The 27,957-nt window shown below is 62.0% G+C and overlaps 1 protein-coding gene across 2 annotated transcripts; it reads left to right on the top strand.

Moving 5' to 3' along the window:
* The first annotated feature begins 12 nt into the window (after positions 1-12).
* On the top strand, positions 13-27,919 carry TPCN2 (two pore segment channel 2). Of its 2 annotated transcripts, none has more exons than XM_028117913.2 (25): positions 13-199; positions 4,240-4,304; positions 5,022-5,098; positions 5,476-5,653; positions 7,245-7,361; positions 11,089-11,195; positions 11,770-11,842; positions 13,049-13,148; positions 14,133-14,198; positions 15,017-15,081; positions 15,553-15,653; positions 16,282-16,363; positions 16,577-16,663; positions 17,468-17,587; positions 17,737-17,796; positions 19,414-19,542; positions 20,318-20,367; positions 21,712-21,811; positions 23,602-23,673; positions 24,977-25,050; positions 25,538-25,619; positions 25,709-25,791; positions 26,232-26,313; positions 26,666-26,760; positions 27,342-27,919. In XM_028117913.2, the coding sequence occupies exons 1-25, from the start codon at positions 88-90 to the stop codon at positions 27,418-27,420; spliced, it is 2,256 nt and encodes a 751-aa protein (XP_027973714.1). In that variant the 5' UTR covers positions 13-87; the 3' UTR covers positions 27,421-27,919. The 2 variants fall into 2 exon arrangements, with proteins under 2 accessions (XP_027973714.1, XP_027973713.1); XM_028117912.2 differs by having other exon boundaries at positions 13,046-13,148.
* The last annotated feature ends 38 nt before the right edge of the window (positions 27,920-27,957 follow it).

Raw genomic sequence — 27,957 nt, 5'->3', positions numbered from 1 at the left:
GGGGCGGGGACGCCACGCCTGCGCGATAGAGCTCGCGCTCGGCGTCCTGCGCTCCTGGTAGGGTCCTGGCTGCCCCGCGGCGGCTCCATGGCGGACTCCCGGGCCGAGTCGGAGCCCCTCTTGAGTCGGGCCCGGGGCGGCAGCGGCCGAGACTGCCTGGAGGGCTCAGCCGCTTGCCGCAGCGTCCGCGGCGGCCCTGGTGAGCGGCGGCCCAGGGAGGGGAGCGGGCCGCGGGGGTGGTGCGTGGGGTCCTGCCGGCTCCGCGCCGTTCGCTGTCGCCGCTGCGGGCGCGTCCCACGGGCCGGGGTCTGAGCGGGCGCGGGGAGCGAGGGGAGCCGCCCTGCGGAGGGCGGGGGGCTGCATCCTGCGGGGTAGCGGGCGCCAGGGTCGGCCACGCGCTGCAGGGTCGCGCCCTGCCTCTGACCAGCCGCCTGAGAGGCGTCGCCTAGCCGGCCGCCCGCGCCCCGCAGTCCCGTGCAGCCCCCTCGATGGGCCTCGGGTGGACCCAGGGCTCGCGGATCGCCTTGGTGGCCCCTACCCTAGGAGGCAGCACTTCCGTTTTCCTCCCGGTTATGATGGGGGAAACTGAGGCACAGAGAGGGGCGTTCCCCTACCCAAGGTCACCACAGCCAGGAAGTGGCTGCGGTGGGGTTCAAGCCCAGCTGGGAGTAGACTTAGGAGTTCTTTCAGTCTACTCTCTCAGTCTCGGTGCTGGAGTCTCCCCAGAGGCTGGTCCCCCTTCAGTTTGGGGTTGGGGCAGGCCTCCCCAGACCAGGGCAGCTTCCTCCCTTTGCCCTCTGCAGCTCCCTCCTGCCCTTCCTGTTTACCAGCGGAGAAGTTGCTGAATCCCGAGGAGGGCCGGAGGGTGGAGTCCATCTGTCTCCGGCAGACGGCAAGGGGGTTGAGTACTGGGTTAGGGATGGAAGGGCTTCAGCCTCATTTTACAGAGGAGAAAACCGAGGCCCACAGAGTCTCCAGGACCTGTCCAGGGTCAGCCCTGGGATCTGGTGCAGCTGCGGCTGGTGTCATGCTGGGTGTTCCTTCCGGGAGCACTTTCGCTTTCTGGACTTGCTTTCTTCCTCTGTCTGGGAGGGGCCCATAGCGTGTGCCCATCCGTGGACTCTGGGGGGTGGCGGGCTCCTGACAGGAGACGGGATAACTAGAGGGGGGGGCAGCCACCTGCCTGTGCATCTCAGGGGCTGTCCCCAAGAAAGTTCTCCATCCAACCCGTGCCAGGCTCCACGGGTCCCTGGGCAAGGGACATAGGGCATGCAGACTTTGAGTCTGGAGGTGAGAGTGCCTTTCTGGTGCTGCCCCTTCTGGCTGTGTGACCTTGGCAGGTTGCCTGACCTTTCTGAGCTTTAATAAAAGGCAGGTAGTCAGAGGGGCTGACTTGAGGGGTGTTGTGAGGATTCGGAGAGAACGCTGGGAATGCCTCGGCGCAGGACCTGGCCGGGTGGCAGAGCTGGTGCAGTTGGTGCTGAGGGCCGTTCTGGGCAGCGCACCGTGATTGTCACAGGTCTCGGTCCTGGCCAAGTGGACGGTGGGCACATGAGACCTGCAGTGTAAGGTAGGAGCCAGGGCCAGGCAGTGTGGGCGGTGAGCAAGGGCTCCTTGTCTGGATGCCATGTCCTCCATGAGGGTTCCTGAGAACATGAGGGGACACCCTCTGTTCTGAGTCTCCCTGGCTAGGCTGCTTGGCCCCCGGGGGTGGTGGGGACTGAGAATGGCTGGTCTGCCCTCAAGCTCCTGTGGGGGCTCCCAGGTGGGGCTCTGTGCACCCAGTTTGTGTGTCCTGCAGTCGTTTCCTCTTACTGATGGGTGGGGGGACTGTGTTGCTGGGTGCCTCGCAGACCCTGCAGTCAGGTCCTTCTGACCCAGCCTCACCTCATCAGCCATAGAGCGAGGGTATTTTCTCTTCTTGTTCCTCTTCTTGTTCCTGGTTAGGGAGTCATACTCTTTCTGGTTATGGAAAAGTCAGAGGACGAGGGAGCACCATACCATGGAAGGGGCTTCTAGAATAAAAGCAGCAGGTAGCTACAGCAGCCCATTCAGTCTGCACATCTGTCCCGTCGTGTATGACCCAGGAGGGGCACTGAGGCACAGAGGTGAAGGGACCTGCCCAGGGTCATCAGGGAGCTGGTCGGGGCCCTAGGCGGGTCGTGCAGGATGGAGCCTGGAACAGGAAGGAGAGGAGGCTGGTGTGGGACGCGGTGTTTGTGCCCCTGTTGTCCTCTGCTCTCTGTGGCAGACGTTCTACCCCGATGCTCCGACCTGGTGTGCCCGCTGATTGCCACCCGGGGTGGGGCACTACCACGTTGGGCGACAGTACTCCTGTTAGGGACAACAGCCTGGGTAAGGGCTTGGAGTCTTGGGAGAACTTGGCTCTGCCAAGTTCAGGATGAGCAGCGTGGAGGGCGTAGGGAGGGGGAAGCAGGACGGGTGGGTGAGTGGGTGAGGTGGGCACTGTAGTGCCAGGTGGGGACAGTGTGAACTTTGTCCAGGAGCACTGGGGGCTCGCGGGAAGCTGAGACATGTTCACGACCAAGGGTTTGTGACAGGGTGCCCCTGGCTGCTGGTGTCAGGGGCTGCAAAGCAGGTGGGGTGGCCTTTCTGAGGTTTGGTGCCCTGCGGCCCCGGCCAGAGGTCTGGTGTGTGCTGGACAATTCCCAGGGTGCCTGACGCCCCTGGCCTGTGATGGCTTGCCTGGGCATGAGCTGCACCCCGCATCTGGGCCTAGAATGAGCCCACAGGCTCTTCTTGTCTCAGAAGCTTGTATCCTTAGATCTCTCCAGGTGGCGATCTCATCTCTTATCCCGGGATTGGGTAACATGGGGTCCCTTGTGGGCCCTCAGACCACCCTGCCCCGCAGCCTCCCGTCAGGGCTGTTCACTCACTCCATAAAGAAGCTTTGAGGACACTGTGTGCCGAGCCCTGCACGGTCCTGGGCTCTGTGGGTACAGCAGGGAGTAGACCAGAGTATATTGTCTGATCACAGTTCCCAGGATGCCGTCAGGGGAAGCAGGCAGTCACCATCCTCACAGACTCCCTGGGAGAACTTTTAGGGCTCCTCAGGGCAAGCATGGAGGTTGTACATGGCGGGAAGCTGAGGCCTAGATAGAGATGGGCGCTTGCCCTGGGCGACACAGCGATGTGATGGCAGAGCCAGGCTGGAGTCTTGCCTCCTACCTCTGTCCAGGGTCCCCCACGTCCCTGATTGGCCCCCGGGACCCTGTGGTAGGAGCCCTGAGGACAGGGGCAGCTGCTTCCCTGGGGGTGGTGGGCAGAGTAGGCAGTCGCCCACCGCCCGCCCGCACTGCCTTGGGCTTCCATACCTCTGCTCTGGAGGCATGCACGTAGCAGTGTTCTCTCTGTACGAGTTGAACTGCTGCTGGCACGAAAGGACCAGAGCTGAAAGTAGAATCTTCAGCAGAAACAGCTGCCCCCTCGTTTCTAAGCCCTGGGCTGGGGGGTGCTGGGGGCTGCGTGCCGCTCTGCTCCCCGCCTGGGGCCCGGGCTGCCTGGGCTGCACCCTCCCGCATGGACCTCGGGCCATGGGGTTCCTCTGTTGCTGCGAGCCACGTTTCCTCATGCCTTTTTTTTTTTTTTAAAGATTTTATTTATTTATTCATGAGAGACAGAGAGAGAGAGAGAGAGAGAGAGGCAGAGGGAGAAGCAGGCTCCCAAGGAGCGGGGAGCCTGATGCGGGACTCGATCCCAGGACCCTGGGATCATGACCTGAGCCGAAGGCAGACGCTTAACGACTGAGCCACCCAGGCGCCCTCCTCATGCCTTTCTTCTCCCTTCGTGTCAAGCAGTGGCCGGAACCCAAGGCTGCAGGGACTGACTCCTCCGTGGGCAGGGGGCGGGGGTGCTGGGATGAGGCTTCCAGCCGCCTGACGTGTCCTGAAGGCCCCGCGTAGTCGGGAGCCTGCCGGGGCCCACCAGGGGCCCTATCCGTCCTCCCGTGCCCTGACACCCCCGGGTGCTGGTGTGTGAAGGCGGTAGGAGGGGGCCGCAGCTGCCCGCTTATGGAGCACGCTCCGTGTGCCGAGCCAGGCCTGCGGCGCTCTCCTGGGCGGCCCTCTCCTGTGCGGACTTGCTGCGGGGCGAAAGGCGTCTCACTGCAGAGCCTTGGAGAAGAATGCCTCCAGGTTCTTTCCTTGATCTCAGTGGTCCTGTAGCCGGTGAGTGCCATGTGATCCGCCTTGTCTCCTGACGTGCTCTCTCTGCCTGCAGGCGCTCGGTCCAGGCGGGATCTCTGCTTTGACCAGGCTGCTGTCTTCATCGAAGATGCGATCCAGGTGGGCAGCACCTACTCCCAGTGGCTGGGCCTGGGCTCCTCTTCACGTTTTGTGGGGGCTGGGTGATGGCTGCCCTGCTGGTCCCCTCCTTGCTGTCCTGGGGCCGGCGCCTCGGTGGCTGGCCCGTGTGGTCATCATAAAGTGATAATGGGGCCTGTGGGCACGGCTCGCCTGGAGTCCTCCCTAAAGCCGGTGGGCGCTGGGTGCTCTTCCCTTGAGTCCTAGAATCAGTCACTGGTTTTGTTGAGTTACACCTGCTGAGGGCCTGTCGTGTGCCTGCCTGTCCCAGGTTCTCTGAGAGATGCCCAAAGATGGTCAGACTGTCCCCTGCTGGAAAACAACACTCAGGCTCAATTCGGGAAATAGAATATGGAAGGGAGCAATGGAACCATGTGGGGGGCTAGGCTGGGGGGCGGCCTGGAGAGTGAGAGTGGTGGGGGCCTTGTATAGCAGGGGGTGCCTCACAGGCAGGCAGTGGGCACAGCTGTACGTTTGGAAGTGGGTGTCCATGCAGGGCCGTGGAGGCTTCGGGTGCCCCACAGGGTCACGCGAGAGCCCTTTGTCCACGTGTGCCGTGGAAGTGGACTCTGGTCCACGGCCCGTCTCCCTGCCTGGGGCCTGTCGTGGGGTCAGTGGGTGCCCGGCCTGTGGCTGGCCATGCTGTGTGGCTCCGAGGGGACCCCCACTCACGCTCCCCTGTGTGATGTTCACTTTCAGTATCGCTCCATTAACCACCGCATGGACGCCAGATCGGTGTGGCTTTACCGCTTGTATTACTCAAACACGTGCCAGTGGTGAGAAGGCCCAGGCGTGCAGTGGGGGGTTCCTGCGGCCTGGCTGGGTTGGGGGAGGCCGGCCTCAGGGTCCAGGCAGGTTTCCCCTCCCCAAGGTGGAGAAGGAGCCGCTTTCCCCTCCTTCCTGGAAAGGAGCCCAGCCCGAGGAAAGAGGGGCTCTTCCGGTGATGAGGTTCAGCCATGGCCATCGAGCTTTGACCTGAGTACTGCTATCTGACCACTCGAGAGCGGGCACGAAGCAGGAGGCGTGGGGTCCTTTTGAAACCATGGAGTCTGTTCTGCTGTCATCCCAGGCATTCCCCTGCCTGCAGATCTAGTTTTGGGCCCAGAGCCCTGCTGGTTCGTGCATTTTCATTAGTTTTTGTTCTTTTTTTCAGGATATTGAGCTTCACCATTTTCTTGATCCTGTTTTTGGCTTTTATTGAGACCCCTTCCTCGCTCACTAGCACCGCAGACGTCCGCTACCGCTCGGCCCCCTGGGATCCACCCTGTGGCCTGACCGAGAGCGTCGAGGTGCTCTGCCTGCTGGTCTTTGTGGCTGACGTCTCTGTGAAGGTCAGGTGGGCGCCGTCAGGTGCCCAAGCCCACGGGCCAGTGCCCTCCCAGCCTGTCCGCTGCTTTCCTGATTAATTTTTATTCTCCTGGAGCTAGCTTCCTTTTTCCCTGACTGTGCCCTCTGACCCTCCGAGCAGAGGCCTTGGTTGGTGAAGCAGAGGCTCTGTCAGCTCTCCGCCCTCTCCAGACCAAACTGCGTCTGGGTTCGGCCTTGCCAGGTGCACGGCCTTGTGGGATCTCTGCGGGGGGCCAAGGGTCTGGCGGTGCCCCTGTGAGGAGAGACCCCAGTAGAATAAGGCAGGACCAGTGGTCTCTCTCACGGCCCAGCCTCCCGCCCCCACGAGAAGAGGAACACAGGAGGAGTTGGGCGTGGGGCGGAAAGGGGCCTGTTGCCACGTGCTGTGTGTCTGACTCTAGATTCTTTCTGACCCGAGTCCTTCTAGAAGCTGGAGGTGGGCCCTGCCTTGCTCATTTGAGCTTCTGGGCCGTGTCGGAGGTTCAGAGCCTTAATGGCTTCCCAGTGAGACGCTGAGGGGCTAAGAGGCCGGGCCTGGCTGTGGGTCACGCATGGTTCCTTTTGTCAGACAGGAGCGATTCCAGCGTTCCAGTGCTGGGCCCTTGGGACACGGCTGGCCACCGTTGAGGCGGGCTGTCCCCAGAGTCAGGGGTGCCTTTGCCCGGCCCCTGCTGGGCTGTCCTGCTGACGCTGAGGGCTGTGGGCGAGGGCCCTGGGCAGCTTTGCATTTTTTCTTCTTTAGCCCGGGATGCGTTTAGGAGGTTTGGGGGTTTTTAAACTGGAACTGAAACTGCTGAGAAGTTCTCATTAGTATTTTTTGAACGGTTGGTGCGTTGGGAAGTCTCACAAGTTAGAGCGAGTGTACATTTTTATCTGCACGCAATGACCTCTGGATTCCCCTGCTGTCTGTGGGGCTCGTGGCCACAGAGGAAGACCTCGGACCTGGTTGATTTTTTTTCTTAAGATTTTATTTATTTGAGAGAGAGAGAGTGCACACAAGCGGGGGGGGGAGGGGGCAGAGGGAGAAGCAGACTCCCCCCGAGCAGGGAGCCCGATGCAGGGCTCCATCTCAGGACCCTGGGATCACGACCTGAGCCAAAGGCAGACGCTTAACTGACTGAGCCACCCAGGCGTCCCTCGGGCCTGGTATATAGACGGTTCTGGGTGTGGGCCAGCCCTAACCAGAAGCGGACCATGTGGGGTGTTAGAGCTTCAATTGGCAAAGCCCCTTTTCCAGAATGGCTTTTTCTAGAATGGTTCCTGGGCATAAACTAAACTGGTGGTTGGGATGGGCGGGGCGGCTCAGACCCTGTTACCGAGGTGGAAGCGGGCTGGAGTGGTTAAGTGCTGAGCCTGAGATCACTGGCTGTCCGAGGTCACCAGCAGGCTGGGCGGGGAGCTCAGCTTCTTGCTCCCCAAGTCACGTGGAGACCACACCGCTCGCCAAAGCGCTCTCTGCTCTGGCTGCCCCAGCCTCACCCAGGCGTGTTGATGACCTCGGGCTGGCTGTGGGGCTGGTGTCTGTGGGGCTGCCCGCTCACCCGCTCGCTCCCTCACCCGCCACCTCTCTTGCAGAGCTACCTGGTTGGGTGGGCCCAGTTCCGGATGAACCTCTGGCTGCTGGCCTACCTTGCAGTGCTGGTCGTGTCTCTTATGGACTGGATCGTGTCGCTGAGTCTGGTTTGCCAGGAGGTAGGTAGTGCGGCAGCTTGGAGGTGGGAGCAGGAATCTCTGGGTGGCCTGCCCCCTGCCCCCTGCCCATCCTCCTAGCATTTCAGTCAGCCATTGGCCATGGGGCCTTGTCCCATCTTGCAGAAGGAGACACTGAGGCCTGGGGAGGGCACAAGGACTCCTGATCCCTGCCTCGCCACTTTCTAGCTCAGCTCCTCGACCGGCTGGGTCCCCTGCTGCCCTGGGGCCTTGCCCTGGCCACGTGGCCGGAGCCCTGGGTGGGCTGCAGTGGGAAAAAGCCCGTGTCAGCCCGGTGTCCTGTCCTGCCCCCCACCCAGACGCACTGCCCTGTGACTGGATAGGACAGAAGCGGGGAAAGAAAGTTTGTCCACCGAGGCCAGTCAGGGACACAAGCCCATTGGGCGCTTTAGCCAAGAGAATTCACACAGAAGCTTAAATAGGTGTTGAGTAACCGCCAAACAGAACAGGGGCAGGGCAGGGGCGGTGGGGCAGGAAGCTGCAGGAAGCTCCGGGGCGGGGGCCCCAGAGCCGGCGCCCCGCCCTCCGGGCCCTGGAGGGGTGCAGATCCCCCCGGGCCCCTCCAGAGACTGCTTGGTTCTGGCAGTGCTGAAGGAAGAGGAGGCTGGCAGCCCCCGGCGTGGGTACCGCCCTGGGGCCGGCAAGGGGTCGGCGGGGAGCAGTCGCGTCTCCCCCTCCGGCCTCCCGGCCTCTCCCCGCTGCCGTCCCTGGCAGGAGTAAGCAGCTGCTGAAGGGGAGCCGGCGGGGAGGATGGACGGCACAGTGCCCGCCTCCCACTTCCGCGCAGGAAAGAGCTTCGTGGACGGGTACAAACCCGCGTCTGTGCAGTGCGCCAGGAAAGCCGCGCACGGCTCCTCAGACTTGCGTTGTTATTGGTTGCGGCCCTGACTGATCTTTATAAGTTCCTCCTGCTCAGGGTCCCTGTACCCTTGGGCTCAGCTGGCTCCCCGGCTCCTCTGGCTTCTTCACCTTGAACGGGGACCCAGACCTTCATTCTCGGCCAGTCCACGTCCTCGGTGCTCCTGCCTTTTGTGATTCCCGGAGTTTTCTGTTAGTCTTTTCTGTTTTCTGTTAGGCTCTGGATGAGCCTCAGGATCCCCGACCTGGACCTCCCTGCCCCTCTGCGCAGCCGCACCCCAGGTGGTCCTTGGCAGTCGGAGCGGTGCGCGCCCACCGGCACCCCACCCTGCTTTTCATGAATCTTCCGGTGTGTCCCCGGTGCAACACCCACCCCAGGGTGGACATTTCCAGAGCGGCAGGACACTGAACTGTGGGCTGGGGAGAGGAGGAGTTGCCGTTCGGTTCTGTCCTGGTGCTCAGAGCCTCTGGTGCACACGCTTGCCTGTCCAGTGAGGACAGATCAGCGCCCTGCCGGGGGACGGGGCCCATTGCAGTCACCCCTAGCTGCCAGGGGGCCACATCTGGGTGGGTGAGCGGAGCTGAGCTTTGCTTCTAGAGGGCAGCCCATCTGTGGTGGCCTTGGGGGCCAAGGCTTGGACATTACTGGACATGATCTGTCTCAGCGTTCCTTCTGCCCGTCCACGCGCGTGCTTCTTGGACCTTGTCCCCACTTGTCTGGCCTGTTCTTTCTATGCCCTGATCGCCGCGCAGGAAGTTTTACCTTTCTCGGTACAGACAGGGTGGACCCTGGCCGCCAAAATGCTTTCCTTTCAGCATCATCTCGGGTTGGGGGGGCGGGGCGGTTCCTGATGGAGGCCGCAGTGCCGCACGTGGTCCACTTCTGGGCAGAACCGTCTCCAAACCAGGCCTGAGGTTCTGTGGCCAGCTGGCCAGTCATAAAGAACTCACACGGGCCCTAGGGGAGGGAGGGCGGGCGGGGAGGACCAGGGGCCTCCCCCTACTCCAGCCTAGTCCCTCTGTCTGTTTCTACCTTGTGGCCCAGAGGGTCCCATCATACATGGTCTACCGGTCGCTGGGTAGGCCATGGTCACGACTCTGCTGGGGCTCTCTCTCCTGGGAGACAAGGTATCTGCAGGTTAGTTGGTGGGCTGTGATTCTGTGCGGGCCTCACCAGGGGCTGCTCATGGGTGTTGATCCTGTGGCGGTTCCTCTCCCCATCCTTCATAAAGGCTGCACGTCCCTGTGTCCATGACCCAGATGTGGCCCCAGCATGGGGAAGGCTCTTGGCAGGAGGTATGAGCTGCACCCTGCTCCATGTCTGATTACAGGTGAGGGTCCAAGACCCTGGGTGTGGCTAGTAGGACCTTCAGCCGCTGCTTGGCCTAGAGGGATGGCTAAGAGACTCGGTATCTGGGCACTGAGACAAGGTTCCATCCAAGGGCAGTGAGCGGATTATGGGTGAGCTGGGGACGCTGGTCCCTCAGCCCACGGGGGCAGGGGGGCGGGTGCGCAGAGCCCTGAGTGTCCCTTTTATTGCTGTTCCCTTGGGCTTTCTGGTCCTGTGCTGGGAGCTGGGCCCCCTTCTGAGAATGTATGTAGCCCAGGGAGGTTGACTCGGGCCTTGGGATCCCGTATCGTGTGGACAACCCGGAGGGTCTGCTGTGTGCCAGTGCTGGTGGGACCTTGTTCTGTTGTGAGAGAGCCCTCTTGTGTGCAGAAACCTCAGATACGTCGTGGCATCCCATAGTGCCACGGGTGCCATGCTAGAGGAGGTGGCATTTACACTGGCATGGGAGGGACAGGGACAGCCTGCCTGCTGAGCCAGAGGGGTGGGCTGAGGGCTGTAGCCAGCAGGATGGCGGGTGGCAGCCCCTGGACGGGCCAGAGTGGGCCTCCAGGCAGTCCTTAGGCCTCGGGTAGGGAGGGGACGTGGTCAGCTGGCCTTCTAAGACAAGATGCCCAGTGGGGCGGGAGTTGAGTCGAGAGCTGGGATGGGCCATGGAGCATAAACATGACACTTAAAACCACGCGGCCCAGGAGATGGGGTGATTGCAAGAGAGCAGGTAGCTCTGTTTTTGTATAAAAGATATGAACCACCAAAAAAAAGAAAAAAAAACAAAAAAAAACAAACCGTGTGGCTTGACAAGTTCTCCAAGGCGAGAGGCCACACAGGAGAGGAAGGGGCTCTGGGCGTCAGCACTCGGGGGTCAGGTACGGGGGAGATGGCCCAAGGTGCTGGGCACTCAGGCCCGGAGGTCACTGAGGCTGGGGTTAGCACCCCAGACAGGAGGACTGGCTGGGTCAGGGGCAAGGACGTGGGGGGCAGGTGGAGGGGCAAGTGGGAAGCGCTTAAGGCTAGGTGGTCCTGCAGACAGTGGGGGCGGGAGGGCCGCTCTGGTTCTGACAGGAAGAAAGAGGGGAAGGAGGAAACAAGGGCCTGTGTGTGCATGTGTGCAGAGGGTGTGCACGTGTAGGGCATGCACATGGAGGGTGTGTATGAGTGTGTTTGCAGGCGGGCGCTGCAAGGTGCAGAGTGCGGCCCAGCGGCTGTGTGTGCGTGAGGGGTGGGGCCGCAGCTGGGAGGGGTGGGGGCAGGGGAGGAGCTTCGTAGGGAGGTGTGGACTCCCCCCCCCCCCATGGCGCTGTGGCTGCAGGGCTGACGGGAGAGGGTGGCCCGTTGGCAGGGGTGGGGGGAGGATGCAGAGCCGGAGTGGGCGAGCGTGGGGACAAGGAGGTTGGGGCTGTGAGCGGGTGGCCGGGAGGGGTCAGAGCGGGGCTTGGGGGCTCTTGGGCACCTCCGGTCTTGGGCCTGGGTGGAACTGGAGAGCCCTTTCCTGCTGTCTTTCAGCCCCTGCGGATTCGTAGGCTTTTGCGCCCCTTCTTCTTGATGCAGAACTCATCCATGATGAAGAAGACGCTCAAGTGTATCAGGTCTTCGCTGCCGGAAATGGCCAGGTGCGCTCTCGGTGCCAGGGCTCACTGCTCTGCCATCGGGGGCGCCGGGACTGTGACCTGGGGCATGGCGGGCCCCCGGCCTGGGGAAGCCAGTGGGTGGGTGTTCGGGGGCCTCCTGGCAGCCACTTAGTGGCCTTGTACCCTCTGCTCGACAGCTGCAGAGCCCTGTGGATGCTGCCCTTCCGTTCCCGCTGTGGCCTTGACCACCTCCCCCTCTCTCCTTCCAGCCCCCCACCCCGCCCCAGTTCTCTGTCCCCTGGCCTCCCTCTGCCTCCAGTCCCCTTCCTCCAGTGGCTCACATGGTTGGCCCCTCACCGTCCAGCCAGATGGATGGATGTGGCCTTTCCCCCCTGAGAGTCCAGGGGTCCTTTGGGCCCCAGAAAATGCCCCTGGGGAACTGATTGTCCCTGCCAAGGAAAGAGGGCTCCCTAGGAGGGAGGACCGGTAGCTGAGTGCAGGTCAGGCTCTGGGGCAGGGGGCTCCCCGAGTGCTCGGGCCGGCTGTCCCTAGACCCCCATCGCATTGGTGCGTGGGGCGTGTGTCCTGTGCTGAGTACCCACATCCGTCTCCCCAGTGTCCTGCTGCTGTTGGGGGTCCACCTGTGCGTCTTCACCATGTTTGGGATGCTGCTCTTCACAGGCAAGGAGGTACGGTGCTCTGCTCGGTCCCCAGCCTGGCGCCCGGGGCCTTGATGGGCAGGTCGGCCCAGTCCTCCAGGTAGTTGTTGGGCCTGCAGCGGTGGAGGACCGGCTGGGCTGCCTGCTCTAGCCTTGTAACCAGGGTCAGTGGGGGCCCACCTAGAGCCCAGGTGTCTCTGCGAGCGGCCAGTCTTCGTGTGCCTGTCCCTGGGGCCTCCCGGGCTCAGGGCTAGTCAGCCTGGCGGCCCCTCCCGCTCTCCCTCCTTCCCTCCTTCCCTCCCTCCTCTCTTCTCCCCTTCCTGCCCTGTCACTAACCCAGCTTTCTCTGCCGCCCTGTTAGATGGAGGCGCCCTCAGACTGGCATATGGGGCCATCGGGTGAACCGCACCACCGTCCGCCCCACAGTGCCTGCCCCCACGTCTTCTCCATCTGGGAGCTTTTGCCCTCCCCCTGGGTCCCCTTCCCGCGCCTCCCTGCTTCTTGGCCCCTAGCGGCTTGTTGCTCTGTGGGGGTGTTGGCCACCCCTCACCCCGGTCCCCGTCCTTCCCCCCTGCCAAGCATCTGTGGTCCAGTGTGTCTTTCCTCACGTCCTGGCTGGGGTCACTGTCGTCCTCAGGGTTGGAGCTGTCCTGCATCTCTGTCTTGGAAATGTGGCCGGGGCGTCAGCCAAGGCCGATTTCCATTGAGTTTGCGGCAGTACTGGGGGGTTCAGGCTGTCCTGTCCATGAGGGAGAACTGGAGACTGTCCCTTCTGATTCTGGGAGAGCCGGAGCTCCCCTGTGTCTGTAATTCTCTTTTGAGTGGGTGTCTGTGTAATTGTGTGCGCTGGGTGTGCGTTGTCTTTGTGTGTCTGTGTATGCCCGTGTGTGTTTGTCTATGTGGTTGTGTAATTAATTGCATGTGCCGTGTCTCTTTCTGTGTTTCTCAGCCAGGGCGGCTGAAGGCTTTTCCCCATGGTTCTGAGCAGACCCGCTTCAGAGGCCAGCGTCCCCGTGGGTGTGCAGCCTCCCTGGACGCTGGCTCTTGGGCACAGAGGCCCTGAGTTAGGTCCCGTCTGGCCATGAGTGCAGAGTCTGCTGGGAAATGATGGGCAGGTGCAGGTTAGGGGATGCTGACCCCGCGGCGGATGGAGCTCTGCCAGCTTCAGGCCTTAGCTGGGTGGGGGGTGGCAGAGGCCCGACGGCCCCTCATAGCTGCCACGTTTACTCTCAGCAGGGCGACGGGCAGGACCGGGAGAGGCTGATGTACTTTCGCAACCTGCCGGAGGCTCTGACCTCCCTCCTGGTGCTGCTGACCACCGCCAACAACCCCGACGGTGTGTGAGGAGCGGGCACAGGGCCTGGGCACGGGTGTGGTTAACGCGGAGCCTTGGCACCTGGCTCCGGGAGGCAGGAGGCTGTGGGAGGCAGGAGTGTGTAAGGCTTTTTTATCTCTGGGTGGAGCATGAAAAGGAGGACGTTGGGTTCTCTCCCTCTCTCCTTCCTTGTTTTTCTTTCCCGTTTCTTTCCCTTCTCTTTCCTCTTTCTTCCATTTTCCTCCCATCTCCTATGCTCACTCCCTCCCTTTTTCCTCTGTTCCCTTCGCCGGGTCTTTTCCCATCTCCTGACTCCGAGAAGCTGAGAATGAGCAGGGTGACCAATGGTGGCGTGGTTGGCGGGTTCCCTGGTGGCTTCCTCTTTGAGGCCCAGCCACTTTCCCTGTCAGCACCTAGGCCCGGCTGTGGGGTGTGGCTCAGCCCTGAGGTGACAGGCCCTGGGTCTTAGGTGGCTGTGGTGCTCACGTTTGGGGTTGCTGCTGGGGCCTCTCTGCGTGGGCCAGGGTGGTGGCCAGGGTGGGGTGCTGCGGGCCTCTAGGGCCTGGCTGTGGCCTGGCCACCCTGGCTCGTGGCTTTCATCTTGGGCTCAGGGATGACCCCCCCATGATAGAGACCTTCCCGGGAGGGCAGCCCCCAGCTTCCACACCCAGGGAGAGCTGTGCAGTGGGACCCTGAGCATTGTCCCCACATGTCCTGTGAGTCGTAGGGACTCCTGCATCTCTGTCCTGAGGGAGAGCTGAGCTTTCAGTGTGTGGAGAGTTCACAGGGAGGCAGGTTTCAGCTTAGTGTAAGGGAGGAGTCCCCCACTGCAAGGGTGTGGGGGCAGAGGTGTGAGGATTGGCGTTCGGCAGGGAGGCCCCCCAGGTCTCCCAGCCAGAGCCCTTCTTTCTGTTGAGAGGGCAGACGGGGCGGGGCCGCGGTGGGGATTAGATCAGAGCCTGAGGTTGTGAGCGTGTTTCGCTTTCTCCAATTTCTTTCTCTCAGTTATGACTCCTGCGTATTCCAAGAACCGGGCCTATGCCATCTTTTTCATAGTCTTCACCCTGATAGGTGAGTTCCAACAGATCTGTAGGGCTCCCTTGGGACAAGAGCCTGCCCCAATGGCAAGATCACAAATGCTCAGATGTGAGTGTGCCCTCCCAACCTCTGTGCGTCCTCCCAGCCCCGTGGCCTCACCTCAGCGTGGCCCCCCGACCCCGTGGCCTCACCTCAGCGTGGCCCCCCGACCCCGTGGCCTCACCTCAGCGTGGCCCCCCGACCCCGTGGCCTCACCTCAGCGTGGCCCCCCGACCCCGTGGCCTCACCTCAGCGTGTCCCCCCCGACCCCGTGGCCTCACCTCAGCGTGTCCCCCCGACCCCGTGGCCTCACCTCAGCGTGTCCCCCCGACCCCGTGGCCTCACCTCAGCGTGTCCCCCCGACCCCGTGGCCTCACCTCAGCGTGTCCGCCCGACCCCGTGGCCTCACCTCAGCGTGCCCTCCCGACCCCATGGCCTCATGTGCTCTCTGATCTTGGGACTTCTCCTCAGTGTGGCCCCATCTCGTGGTTTTCGGTCTCTGACCACCGATGGCCTCCGTGCTCAGTGTCCGTGGCTGGGCAGGCCTGGTGGCAGCATATTCATTAGATGAGGACGGGGGGGCCTGTGTGTTGACTGGCGTGCCCCAGGCACGCGGCAGGAACGATGGGCTCTCCCTGCTCTGCGATTGTCCAGGCCCTTCTCACCAGCACCTGTGGGTTTGCTGTGCCCATGTGGGCCCTCTGGGCCCCTGGGTGCCGCTCCCTGCCCTGGGCCCCCGATGCTGCTTTCTCCTTCCAGACTGCCCTCTGTCTGTGGTGGTCCCCACTGACTCTGGCTTTCTCCACTTGAAGGAAGCTTGTTCCTGATGAACCTGCTGACGGCCATCATCTACAATCAGTTCCGGGGCTACCTGATGGTGAGCCAGCCTGCTGTTTCTGCCTGTCTGTGAGGAGCTGCCCTGGGGGGCCAAGCGGGGCACGACCGGCCGGGTGGCCGCAGCAGTGGGGGGTGGCCGGGGTGGGGGTGGGTGGTGGGGTCTCCCATGGTCTCTGCACTGCCCTCTGGCTCCCTCCTGCACCACATCCTCCCTCCCCACGCGGGCACTGTCGCCACAGCCCCCCGGGTTCATGTCCTCTAGAGGGAGGCCATGAGGTCGCGGCTCCAGGGCAGGTGGCCCCGAGCCCACCCCACCGTGTGGGAGAACGGGGGACCCCAGATGTGCAGAGCAGACGCACCCATCTTAGCGAATTCCATGGGCCATGAAGAGTGAGGCCCGCTCCCCAGCTGTGGGTGGGCAGGCCGCCCCCCAGAGGCACTGGGCACGAGGTGGGGGGATGTGCGGCCCGGAGAGGCCCAACCCCAGCACTCAGAGCCATCTTCCTTGCAGAAGTCTTTCCAGACCTCCCTGTTCCGGAGGCGGCTGGGAGCCCGGGCCGCCTACGAGGTCCTCTCCTCCATGACAGCAGAGGGAGAAGCCCACCGTCAAGAGTGAGTGCCAGGGCTCCCGGGACCCCCTTCTCCCTGAGGGGGGAGGGAACCCCTCGGATGCTCCATAGAGTGTTTCCTGAGCAGCGACTCTGCGCTCCGCTGAGCTCCCCGTGGGCTGGCGCCTGATTTTAGCGCTGCCTCGGAATCACGAGGACGCGCCCCATCCCTGGTGCTGCAGGGTTCCGTCGTGCTCTTGAGTTGACTCGTTTGTCCTCATGACCCCTGCAGACCGTGGGCTGGTGAGGGCCAAGTGGCTTTGGCCCTCTCCCTCGGCCTGCGCCCTTCCCGCGCCCCTGGGCTTGGGTGTGGGAACCAGGGGGACCTGGGCTGGAGATGGTGTCTGTGGAAGGTGCCCACGCGGTGGCTCGTGAGCCTCCCTGTGGTGTCTCTGTCGTACCGTGCGCCCCCTCTGAGTGCCCGCATGCTCCTCCTGAAGGCGGAACAGCAGGGTCTCTGGGGATTTTAGGTGACGGGATGACTGAAGTGCCCACGGCTGGCTCCTTCACGGAGGCCCTCGTCATTGCCCAGAGCCACTCAGCCGCATGCGGCACAGCTCCGGCCCGAGGTGCGGGCGCCCCGGTGCGCTGAGCTAGCTGGGCTCACTGGGGTGTGGGTGTCTTTTCCCCAGAGTCGGGGTGAGGCCCCAGGACTTCCTGCAGGTGCTTCAGAAAGTCCAGCTGGACAGCTCCCACAAACAGGCCATCGTGGAGGTATTAGGGTCCCCTCTCCCCTTGCCCCCTCCCCAGCCTATGCTTCTGGGCTCTGCCTGAAAGTCACCTCGGCACCAGCCCCTGTCCAGCAGGGGTGTCATTTCAGATCAGCCAGGGCTGGCCCAGGCCGGGTGGGGTTGGGGACGGTGCACCCTCCTGTCCTGGAGCCTTCCTCCTCTGACCCCGGCTGACCTGTGTTTCCCTCCTTTGCAGAAGGTGCATTCCTACGGTGGCGACCTGTTACCAGCTGACGAGTTTCAGAAACTCTTCAATGAGTTTGACAAAAGGGTGATTAAAGAGGTAACTGGGGCCAGGCCACCTGGGGTGAGCTGGGAACGTTAACTGTACCTGTCGGCGTTGATCGTGACTTAATGATCAGTGCCAGGACTCGCCTTCCCAGGGATTCTGGCCCCTATGCTGGTAAATGGGAAAAGAGATGGCTTGGCTCTTGGAAGCTGGGGTGGTTTTGTCCACCTTGTGAAATTCACAGACCACAGGGACTGGCCTGGGCCAAGTCTGACCCAGAGGAACTTTCCAAAGGGTTTTTCCTGTCTCCACAACAGACTCTTATCTATTTCCGACAAACTCTTACCTACTTCCGTGTGTCCTTCCCCAGGAGGGCCCTGAGTTTGTCCAAAGCCTTTGTTTTTTGTCCTTGACACCGATTTGTAAAGTCACCAGATGGGCCTTGGCATCTAGCTCAGCACTGTGTCCACAAAGAGCCCTGTTCTGTGTTAAGCTTTCAGTTACTAGTGCGTAACTCTCACGTATTTTTTCACAGAACACTCTTTGTCTCGTGGTAAACACTTTGCGTATATTCAGATGGCCGCCTCGTATTCCATCGCAGTTTACCTGAACAGTCCGTGGCCATTTATGTTCTCTCTAGCTCTCTTTGGTGTTAAAAGATGACCGTGATGAACATCTTAGTGTGTGCGACTATTTCCATATTTGGGATTATTTTGTTAGGCCGGACAGACTGGGATAAGAGAAGAGGTCGGAAAAAGTTGAATCCCAGAGTAAGGGGGTCCGGGCACTGGTGGGCTCCCAACAGCCACAGCCTCCTGCAGGCTCAGGTTTTTGAGCCCGCATGTGTTCCCTTCCCAGCCCCCACCACGGCCCGAGTACCTGTCTCCCTTCCTGAAGAGTGCCCAGTTCGTTTTCAGCCACCGTTACTTTGACTACCTGGGGAACCTCATTGCCCTTGGGAACCTCCTGTCCATTTCTGTGAGTGCGGGCTCGCCCTCGTGTGGACATGGGAGGTGCCTCATTGCCCGCCCCCTGGCCCCCTCCTCTCCTCCCAGCTCCCCGACCATGGCCTTGGCACCCGGGCACTGGGCTGGGCGGGCGAGCTGCCTTCCGCTCTGGCTCTGCAGGTGTTCCTGGTGGTAGATGCAGACGTGCTGCCCGAGGACCGTGACGACTTCATCCTAGGGGTGAGCTCTGGGGCCGCGCGGGTGACCCGGGAGGCAGCGGGAGTGAGAGGGCACACCCTCTCCTCCCTGGGGCCCTTCTGGTGCAGAGCCGCTCCTCACATCGTGGGGTGCCCCCAGAGGACAGGGTGCCGGCCCCGGGGAGGCTGGTGCGGTGCAGGTGGGGCTGTCGGCGTCTTCTGGGCTTGTGTGGCCCTGGGATTGGAGCTTTCCCTTCCTGACTGCTTCTCCGCCGGTTCTCAGCCCTTTCTGGAACTGTGAACTCCCTTCTTAACATTACAAGGTCTTGTTAAACTCCTTAGGAATTTAAAAACAATTTTTCATCTTGGATTTTAAGCAAATAACATCAATACCTCCACATTACTCAATGCTGGAACTCTAACAAAGCAGGTATTTTAAAGTTTATTTTAATGAAAGATTTTGTGAACAATATTAAAATGGATGAAAGTGAATAAATATTCTTTAACTACATAGGAAAAAGCTTGACTTGTCTGATTTAAAGCTGACGCAGTGTGTCGTGCATATTAAACATAGAGTAGATTTATTGTAGCATCAAAATGGAAAAAATGGTTTTCCTGACCTGATGCTTGAAATTCCTTTGTATTATCCTTCAAGAAAAGTCCCATTCTCAGATTTCTTATTTCCATTGTACTTTTTTCCCGGATGACACCAGAAAGCTTCAGTCTCCTCCTCGTGAGTAACGCACTGTAGAGGCGGCTGGTTTTTAATTTCCGATGAAGTCAAGTTGGATACAGTTGAGCTATATTTTATCTTTTTTAACAGTAGTTGTTAAGCATGAGGGTCGGCGTGATGGTCTCTGAGAGACTTCTGGTCACATGAATGCTGCATGGGGGTTTTGGGGTTCTTGCAGAGCCCCATCCTTTTCTGCCCCTTGGTAATTGCTCATGATGCAGGGTCTGAACTGTTCTTCCTGCCTTAACGGTGACCTCTTCACGTGTGTGAATGAGGCAGCACTGACTAAGAAGGTGGAACTTAGACTGGACACTGAGGTGGGGTGACCGCAGTGGTCATCTGACCCCACGTGCCCCTCCCGCGGCCCTGTGCACGCTGGGGGAGGCTGCCGTGAGGCCCCCATTAAGGGGAGAGCCCCTCTGTATTTTACCGACTGGCTTCAAAAAAGACAGTGACCCAGTAGTCTGTGGTGACCTTCAATGCTAAGACCTCCTCCGACACCCCCCGGGGGTGCCCACTGGGGAGGCCACTGCCCACGGGCGTTGTTAGAGGTCGGCCCGATGTTCCCATGGAGAATGGACTGGAGGGGTCGGGGCAGAGAACTGGGGGCGTGGGCTTGGGCGGCAGCCATGGGAGGGAGAGATGTGGCAGAACAGGGTCCTGCAGGCCTAGAAGGGACGTGGGGTTGGGAGATGGAGGGCCAGGTGAGTGTGGGCTGGGGTGCCGCCGTGCCGGTTTTCCCCAAAGCCAGCGTGGGGTACCCGGTCACCTGAGGGGAGGGTATGGAGCAGGAAGGTGGGGTGCTGGATACGCCCCATGTGTGAGGGGCGTGGGCACGGGAAGAGCAGCCCCGAGAGCCCCGAGGGGCAGGTGAGGGGAGGGCGGGTGACACGGGGCTGAACGCTGGTACCTGTTTTCCTCTCTCAGATTCTCAACTGTGTCTTCATCCTGTACTACCTGCTGGAGTTGCTGCTGAAGGTGTTCGCTCTGGGGCTGCCGGGGTACCTGGCCTACTCCCGCAACGTGTTTGATGGGCTCCTCACCGCCGTGCTGCTGGTAAAGTCCGAGGCGCCCGGGCCGCTGCTCTCTCCGGGTGGGTGGTGTGCTCCCTGCGTCCGGCTCCGCGCTCTGTTCCGTCTCAGGCTGTCCCTCAGCAGCGGAGGGCCCAGGAACTTGGGCTCCTGCCTCCAGTGACAGAGGGCTGGCTTTCCCCCGCATGAGCGGCTTGGTGGGCGGCCAGTGGGGGCCGATAGGAGGCTGGGTTTCCACGGCATCGGAGCGTCGCGGGGGCAGGCTGCCCCTCCCGCCCCTGAGGGGGGCCCGGGAGGAGGCCACAGTCCTCGCCGGCTCACCAGCACTGGCCACAGGCCTCAGGACAGTGGGACCTTGCCGCGGGTGGGGGGAGGGCAGGGGGTCTCGGGCACCCTTTCCCCAGAACCCGTGGGAGTGGAGGGTCACGCGTGGTGTGGGTCACGGCAGCCACGCTGGTGCCCCGTGTATTCGTGTTTGCTGGGAGCTGTGGGCCCCTTGGGACAGGAGCAAAGACAGTCTGAGAGAAGGGCCTTTGGTCTGTCCTCACCCCGGGCCTCCGCCAGCCTGGCAGGCGTCCCCCCCCACACGTGCGGGCCGCTGGCGCCCGAGACCTCAGCGTCTTTCTCGGCCGCAGGAAGCCCCAGGTTTGGAACCAACCCCTAGGAACAAGGACGGAGCTCTGACTTCTCCCGCAAGCCCCCTCGGGGGCAGCGTGTCACGCACGAGCTTTAGAACTCGTTCGAAAGCCGCCTGGATTGGCGTTGCTGTAGCGATGCCTTCTTTTCTTTTGTAATTAAAGGTTTTGGAGATCTCAACTCTGGCTGTGTACCGATTCCCACACCCAGGCTGGTATGTGACTGCAGAGAGCCGGGGGAGGCTACGGCAACCAGCGCCCCACTAGGCCTCAGGGCTGGGTGGCCCGCCGGCTCGGGCTGCTCGGCTCCAGGGCGAAGCGCCCGAGGGTTAGGAGAACAGGCGGCTCGGAGCACGGCCGGCTGCGGGCGGGGGAGCAGACCCCTCTCCTCGCTCTTGGGCAGCATGTCCTAACTTGCCGTCAGAACCGTAGTGTTCCCAGAGTGGGGACAAGCCTCTAGAGGGCAGGGGGCTCAGCACTGGTACCAGGATGGGGCAGGCGGCCCCCGGTGTCCTGGGGCGTGGAGACGCCCAGCTTAGGGCTGGGGTGCCCCCTGAGCACTGGAATAGGGCTGGAAGCCGTGTGACGTTGGCTTGTCACCTCGCACTCCGGGCGTCGGTTTACCACCCTGTAAGATGGCAGGGGCCGGGGCTGCTGTTGGAGCTCCCCCACCCTCGCTTCTGGCTGTAGAGCAGTATAGATGTCTGGGCAGGGGGTCCCAGAGCGCCTTGAAGTGTGGCTTGTGGTGGCTGTCAGGTGGCGTTGCCCAGGACACAGCTGCCCAGCCAGTGTGCGTGCTGGCCCCGGGCATCTTGGCCGCCCTGGTGTCTGGGTGTCTTCTGTTCTAGTGGTGCAGCCGGGAAGGTGCTGGAGGTGGGGAGTGGGGCTGAAAGACTTGCTTTGGGGTCAGCTACCCCAGAGCCAGCCAGGAAGGGTTTGTGTGGGGCAGACGGGTCGGGCTGGTGCTGTCCTCGATGGTGTGTCGGGGCCTGGCGGCTGCAGGCCCAACTTCCCTTGTTTCTAAAGTGCCCTGAAGACCCAGCGTGCACTTCTGTCTGAGAATCACAGACGAGCATTGTGCGTGAGAGTGAGTTTCTACTTAAGTAGAAACGAGAGCAGAGTAAGCCCCCGAGGGACACCGAGAGGCCGGGACACAGGCTGGGGTCACAGCAGGGGCTGGGGCCAGGAGCCAGGGTCAGGTGATAGGCATAGGAGATGAGGCCAGAGACGGGTGAAATAGGATCGTGCTTAGGGGGCGGGGGACGGGGGACTGGCTCGGGGACCAGGCCTCTTCTGCTTCTGCTGGGACCTGAGCTGGGTGTTGCAGCGTCTGGAACCTGAGTGGTCGGTCTTCCGTGTAAGATGCGGGTTACGATAGCCAGTGCTGTCCTGGGCTGGCAAGTGTGGCCGTCCACGCTCTGTCCTGTACCCGTGACAGAGCCCCCTCCCCGCGCCCCCCCCACTTGCTCTCTGCATCTCGTCTGAACACGCCATCGCCTTGTCTTCTGGTTGCCAGCATCTCGAGGCTCTGCCAACCCGTCTCCTGTGTGTCTCTCCAGGAAGCCAGAGATGCTGGGCCTGCTGTCGCTGTGGGACATGGCCCGGCTGGTGAACATGCTCGTCGTGTTCCGGTTCCTGCGCACCATCCCCAGCGTGAAGGTGCGTGGGCGTCTGACCCCCGGCTGTCCTCCCTCCGTCCCACTCCCACTGCCTCATTGCTCTAGAGACTGGCCGAGCCTGGGCAGGGAGGGACTCAGACCGGGACTGTCCCCCTGGCCACCTTGGTCCCCTTGGGCTGTGTCCCCAGCGCTCCACTGCAGCTGGGTGATGCTGGAGGGCAGTTGGGAGCTTGAGAGCAGCCCAGCCCAGCTTTTATGGATGAGGAGCGGGAGGGCCAGCGCAGGTGGACAGGGGTGAGCCACCTGGGCCGGCCGCAGGGGTGGCTTTGTGCTCTTTGGGGCCCTTGGTGTTTGTGAGGGGCAGGGGCCGGAGCCCTTGGAACCAGCGTGTTCCCAGGCGTCCTGAGGTTTCCAAAAGGCCATTGATGTAGGCCCTTGGTGGCTTCTAGTAGTAATGAGGGGCAAAAGCACGATTGGCCAAGGCACTCACCTCAGGCCCCCCAGTACAGGAGTGGGGCATGTGGTTGGCTGGGGTGCCAGTCCGCAGGACTCCCAGTCCCGGTGGCATGTGACCATCCACAGGCCTCATTTTCTCTTCAGGTACCCACAGGGAGTGACACCAGCCTTAGGGGAGGGGAGCCGGGGCAGCAGGGCATTTAGGCCCCGCGCTCACCCAGCACAGAGGTAGAGTTCGCTTCTCCTGTCCATTTTCCTAAGAACTCTTCAGGAGGGAAGAAACCAAGGACATCAGAGCCCTCTCTGCGTGGCCAAGTCCTTCCCCTGTGCTTGTCTGTCCTGTCTGCGAAGCCGCGCCCCTGCGCCGTCCGGGGGGGGGTCCGTTAGCTAGCTGCGCCCCTGTGCCGTCCGGGGGTCCCTGTTAGCTAGCGGACTTGCCCATCGGGAGGTGGCCTGAGGGCGCTGGGGGCAGGCACGTGATCACACGTAACCACACATAAACATGCATGCCCAATCACATTCATGCGGTCGTGTGCACGTGTAACCACACGTATGTGATCACACACTGGGGGCACGCCGTCACAGACTCAAGTCACACGCATACACCGAACGCATATGCCTGAACCACGTGCACAGTCTCACACGTGTGCACACGACACGTAACTGTACACGTGCACTACCCTGCACACACACGTGCTGTATGCACACGCACGCACGTAACTGCCCCCATGCAGTGACGCGTACATACACGAGCATGCTGTACACTTGCACATAATGGTGCACACGTGTGCACGGTGGTTTCTACTTGTTAGCATCTAGGGCTCCGATCTAACGTCTCAGGTGGGGTAAACGGGCTAATTGGAGAGCTTTTCTCTGGGGCTCAGGTTTGCATGTCAGGGGGGCAGCCCTCTGTAGCTGGGGTGCCTGGGTGGGTGTCTGAGCCCCTTTCTCAGACCTGATCACTAGGGCTGAGCTGGATACCTCAGGTCTGCGCTTCTCCGGAGCCTCCAGACCCGAGGGGAGCTAACCCAGCCCTACTGGGCACTGGGCAGTGTGACCGGAGCTCCTGCCTGCGGTGGCTTCACTGAAGGGACTTGGAATCGAGTCACGTCTGCCTCTGGGTGGATGGCGGCGTCTGTGTGTGGGGTATATGTGAGTGTATATGGTGTGTGTCTGCGTGTGTCTACGAGTGCCTGTGTGGTGCGCGTTCGGGTGCCTACGGGCAGGCGGCCATGGGTGCGTGTACGGGTGTGTGGGTTGGTAGTTCACCGGTCCTGTCGAGCCTTTCCAGGTCAGGGTCCGGGCAGTGGGCAGGGTTGGTGTGACCTCAGTGGGACCAGGAAGAATAGGGCCCTGCTTTCTTTCTGTCCTCAGCTGATGGCTGTGGTGGCTAGTACTGTCCTGGACCTGATCAGAAACATGCGGGCTTTTGGCGGGATCCTGGTGGTGAGTCTGGCCGGTGGGCTCTGGCCGTCGGGGGGGGCGGGCATGCGAGTGGAGCTCGCTGTGGGTTCCGGTGAGTCAGAGCCCGAGGCTGGCTGGCTGCTCTGGAGGAAGGAGGGTCCTGTGTTAGGGGTGACTCTCGGGCTGTGTAGGCCCCAGGGGCCAGTGTGCCCCCCTGCCATTCCCGGGCGCGGGCCCCAGGGCTGGTCTGCGGGAAGCGCTGCCCGACTGTGCTCCCTTTCCGTGCCAGAGGTCCGTCGGTCACTTTTTATTGCTTCACATATTTTGGATCGCGGGTCATACTGATACACTGATCTTATTTTATTTATTTATTTATTTTTAAAGATTATTTATTTATTTATTTGAGATAGAGAGTGAGAGCTGGGAGACAGAGGGAGAGGGAGAAGCAGACTTCCCCCTGAGCAGGGAGCCCGACGCGGGGCTCGATCCCAGGACCCTGAGATCATGACCTGAGCCAAAGGCAGACACTTAACCAAGTGAGCCACCCAGGCGCCCTGAGACACTGATTTTCAAGACGGATCCCGGAAACCCATGTAGACCCCAGATGGGAGTTTTGGTCAACCCTCCTTGTGCAGAGGGATCCTCAGGAACTCCCAGCCGTGTTGGCCGAGCGAGAATCATGGCATCCCCCAGCTCCAGACCCAGCCTTGCCACTGAGGTGCTGTTGGCTCTGCCCTGTCGCCCAGCCCAGGGGGACCCCTGGTGCTGCTCTAGGCGTGAAGCCCTGCAGAGGAGATGGAGGCCCAGAAGGGACTGGGTTAGCCCGGGGCCTGTGCCCCTTCCTTTTCCCCCTGGCATGTTGGGGAGAGGTGGGGACAGGTGGAGGGCCACGTAGCCTCTTCTGTCTGTGGCATGAGACCGCTGGGTGGTGCTCCTTGCACGTCACCCCCTGGAGAAGCCTGGCCGGTTCCTACCTGCCCCTCCCCTGGGACCCCCTTCCCCTGGGACCCTCTTCACCTCGGACCGCCCAAAGTAGGGGTCCTTCTCACCGCTCTTCATGCCACCCCTGTCCCGGAGAAGGGGCCACTAGCCTCACTTCCTTGGCCCCCGGGTCTTTCCCCTCGGCTCCCAGCTTCTCTCTGGCTCCCCTGGTGGTGGTGGCTCCCTCCTTCCCTCTGGGGCAGGTTGGCCGCCAGGACACGGTACTCCGGAGGAGAAGCCCCAGCGTTCCCTGGGGGAGGCCAGCGGTGCCCGTGGCTGGGGGGCAGCGTTGAGGGCTGGGAGTGTGCCGCTCTGTGGGTCCGTCTGCCGGTGGCGCTGAGCAGGCCTGGCCCCGCCTCCCTAGGTGGTCTACTATGTCTTTGCCATCATGGGCATCAACCTCTTCCGTGGTGTCATCATGGCTCCTGGAAACGGCAGGTGAGGTGGGGCCCGAACGTGCCAAAGGGAGTGCCTCCGGGGGTGCGGAGGAGTGTGAGGCTGGGTGGTGGTGGGGGGCGGGCTCCTCGGGGTGGGGGGCTCTCCTTTGTCTCCCCTCCCTCCCCGCCCTGCCAGATGCCCTCACCTAGAGTCTGTACCGAGAGTGTTTCTGAAGCCTCCTCGGCGCTGCAGCCCCCACCCCCACACCCTGTTTGGGATCTTCAGGCCTGGCCACGACGCTGGTGGCGGGTGCCCGGAGCCAGACCTGGGTCCCGCGGTCTGGAAGCTCCGTTTCCCGTGTGTGTCTGGAGCTCTTGGCTCCTGGCTGCTCTCACAGCACCTCCGGAGATCGGGGGCCCTTCTTTCTTCCTCTGACTTCTCGGGGCCCAGCGGGGTCCAGCTGCGCAGGGGCCTGAGGCAGTGCTGGGGCGTCCTGGTGTCTGCATCCCGGTTCCCACCCCTGACCCAGCTCGCCGTGTCCCCGCAGCCTGGCCCCTCACAACAGCTCTGCACCCTGCGGAAGCTTCGAGCAGTTGGAATACTGGGCCAACAACTTTGATGACTTTGCGGTGAGCCCTGCACCCCCTGCTCCTCGGGACTCCCGCCCTCCCGTCGCACTGCCCCGGCCCTGCTGGACCCTGTGTCTGCCGCCCTGCAGGCCGCCCTCATCACCCTGTGGAACGTGATGGTGGTGAACAACTGGCAGGTGTTCCTGGATGCCTATCGGCGCTACTCGGGCCCGTGAGTGACCCCGGCCGGCAGGTCCCCCCTGCACTCACCCCATCACGGTGCAGTGTGAGCCCAGACGGCCGTGCGGGTGCATGTACTACGCCCTTGCCGCTGACTCTGGGTTTACCCCTTCTGGTGATTGCTGGGGGTGTGGCTTCTGGAGGATTCCCTGGTGCTGGGAGCCCTGGAGGCGGGCTGAGGGAAGGAGAGCCTAGAGCTTGGAGAGCGGATGGTCCTGGGTTCGAATCCCAGCTGCACCTCTCACTGGCTGTGCTACCTTAGCCACTCACTGATCGCTTCTGAAAGCCTTGGTCGGTCGCCTCAAAAACGGGAGTGGGGGCGTCACAGAGTTGCCGGGCGGACTCGCGGAACGCTCCTGCTGCATGTGTCATTGTGGTGTCCCATCTCGCACCGCTTACGGCGGGCCACGGCTGGCTTTCCTGCCTCCACAGGTGGTCGAAGATCTACTTCGTGTTGTGGTGGCTGGTGTCGTCTGTCATCTCGGTCAGCCTGTTTCTGGCTCTGATTCTGGAGGTATCCGAGACCCCTGCCTGGGCTGCCTCAGGGGTGGTATTTAACTTGCGGAGGACCTGGACCGGCTGTGCTGGGGTTCCGGCTTAGTGCTGCTTGCCCTGGCTGCTGGGGGCCTCTTAGAATGCCCTTGACATTTGACCTGTGGGGGTTCTCAGCCCCTGGGCGGGGCTGGGGGAGGCCCATCAGGCATCTGGCTCCTGCAGGAGTCAGCGGCCTTGCAGGGCCCTGGATCCCAGCGTCTGGGAGGGGCTCGGCTCCCTGCAGTGGGTTGCCTTGCTGACACCGGAGGGAAAAAGGCTGGTTCGTGTGGGGCTCACACCTGCTGGCCATGCTTTCTCCTCCTGCTTGCCAGAATTTTCTTCACAAGTGGGACCGCCGCAGTCACCTGCAGTCCCTTGCTGGGGACCCGGACACCACCTGTCAGAGGAGCGTGGAGCTCTTGTTTAGGTATGTGGACGAGGAAGGGGCTTCTGCTCTGGGGGGAGGAGGAAGGGCAGGCGAGGTGGGGAGGGGTGGGTGGGCGTCCTCTGTGACAGCGACACCCCCTCCCACCAGCTCTGAGTCGGGATCAGGGTCTGGGCTTCCTGCTCCCGGGGCTGTGAGCGCTGTCCTGCCTCCCGATGGGCATGTTTAAGACCCTGTTCTCAGGTCCAGTTAGTCTCCAGGGGATTCCGTTGGTGGAGGGAGGCAGCGGCCCCGGCTTCGCCACGGTGACTTTGCAAGTCCTTGCTCTGCTGGTGCAGGACGGTGGTGGTCGCCCAGAGAGCAGCAGCTGCCCCTTCCCTCCGTGCGCCATGTTGTCCCAGCCCCTCTCTGCCCCGCTCCACCAGCCAGCGTGGAGGGGCGCCCCCGCCCCGGGCTTTTAAGAACGCCGTGCACACATCCCAGAGATGGGCCTGAGTCCCTGTGCTCACTTGTGCATGTGTCTGATGATTCCTAAATGGGGAGCAAGGCTGCACACGCTCCCGGAGGCGTCCAAGTCCCTCTCTCTCTGGAGCTCCCTGCACATCTTCTCCCTGATTCCACAGGGATGTCCTGGAGGAGCCGGCGGAGGAGGAGCTGATGGAGAAGCTGAGCCATCACCCGCACCTGCAGCTGTGCAGGTGACATCCAGGTGCACCGTCCCGTGTGGCCTCAGGACCCACGCCCGTTGTGGGAGGAGGCGGCTGCAGCCCGGAAGGAGTGACTTTCCCTTGGACGGATGGACCTACTCCACCCGCCTGAGGCTGGGGCAGAGAGCGGAGGCCCTGGCTCGCCGCCGAGCCGAACCACTAACTACCACCAGCTTTTCTTTGCGGCGGGGGGCCGCCTGTGCTCTGCGTGGCATCTGCGCCACACCAGTCTCTCTCTAAGCTGCTTCGGGGAGGCCTCTCTGAATACTGGAAGAGCGCGACTCCAAAGGGACCTGCAAGACCGTCGGAGAAGCAGGAAGCTGCGGCCTGCCTTTCAGGCTCTGTGATTTCCGTGGTGCCTTCACTGCTGGCGGCCTTCAGGGACCAGAGGCCCACCCGGGGCTTGCACAGGCCAAGCAGCAGCTTTCCAGGGCATTAAGTTTGGGATCCTGGTGGTTTTACATGAGGAGAATCTTAACTGTTTTTTTATTTTATGGCTTGTGTGCGTGTGATTGCGTGTATTTCTTTATGG

This window comes from Eumetopias jubatus, unplaced genomic scaffold, assembly GCF_037043125.1.
Source record: "Eumetopias jubatus isolate StellerSeaLion01/CBP00866 unplaced genomic scaffold, mEumJub1_p1.0 scaffold_13, whole genome shotgun sequence".
Classification (NCBI taxonomy): domain Eukaryota; kingdom Metazoa; phylum Chordata; class Mammalia; order Carnivora; family Otariidae; genus Eumetopias; species Eumetopias jubatus.
Note: the sequence above shows the minus strand (reverse complement) of the source record. Positions and strands in the feature narration are given on the sequence as shown.

Bases quoted from the DNA above. Each gene is read 5' to 3' on its own strand.
- TPCN2 (XM_028117912.2), top strand. From the start codon at position 88: ATGGCGGACTCCCGGGCCGAGTCGGAGCCCCTCTTGAGTCGGGCCCGG. The intron at 4,305-5,021 runs GTGGGCAGCACC...GTTCACTTTCAG, and splicing joins TCATCGAAGATGCGATCCAG to TATCGCTCCATTAACCACCG. The intron at 11,843-13,045 runs GTACGGTGCTCT...GTTTACTCTCAG, and splicing joins TGCTCTTCACAGGCAAGGAG to CAGGGCGACGGGCAGGACCG.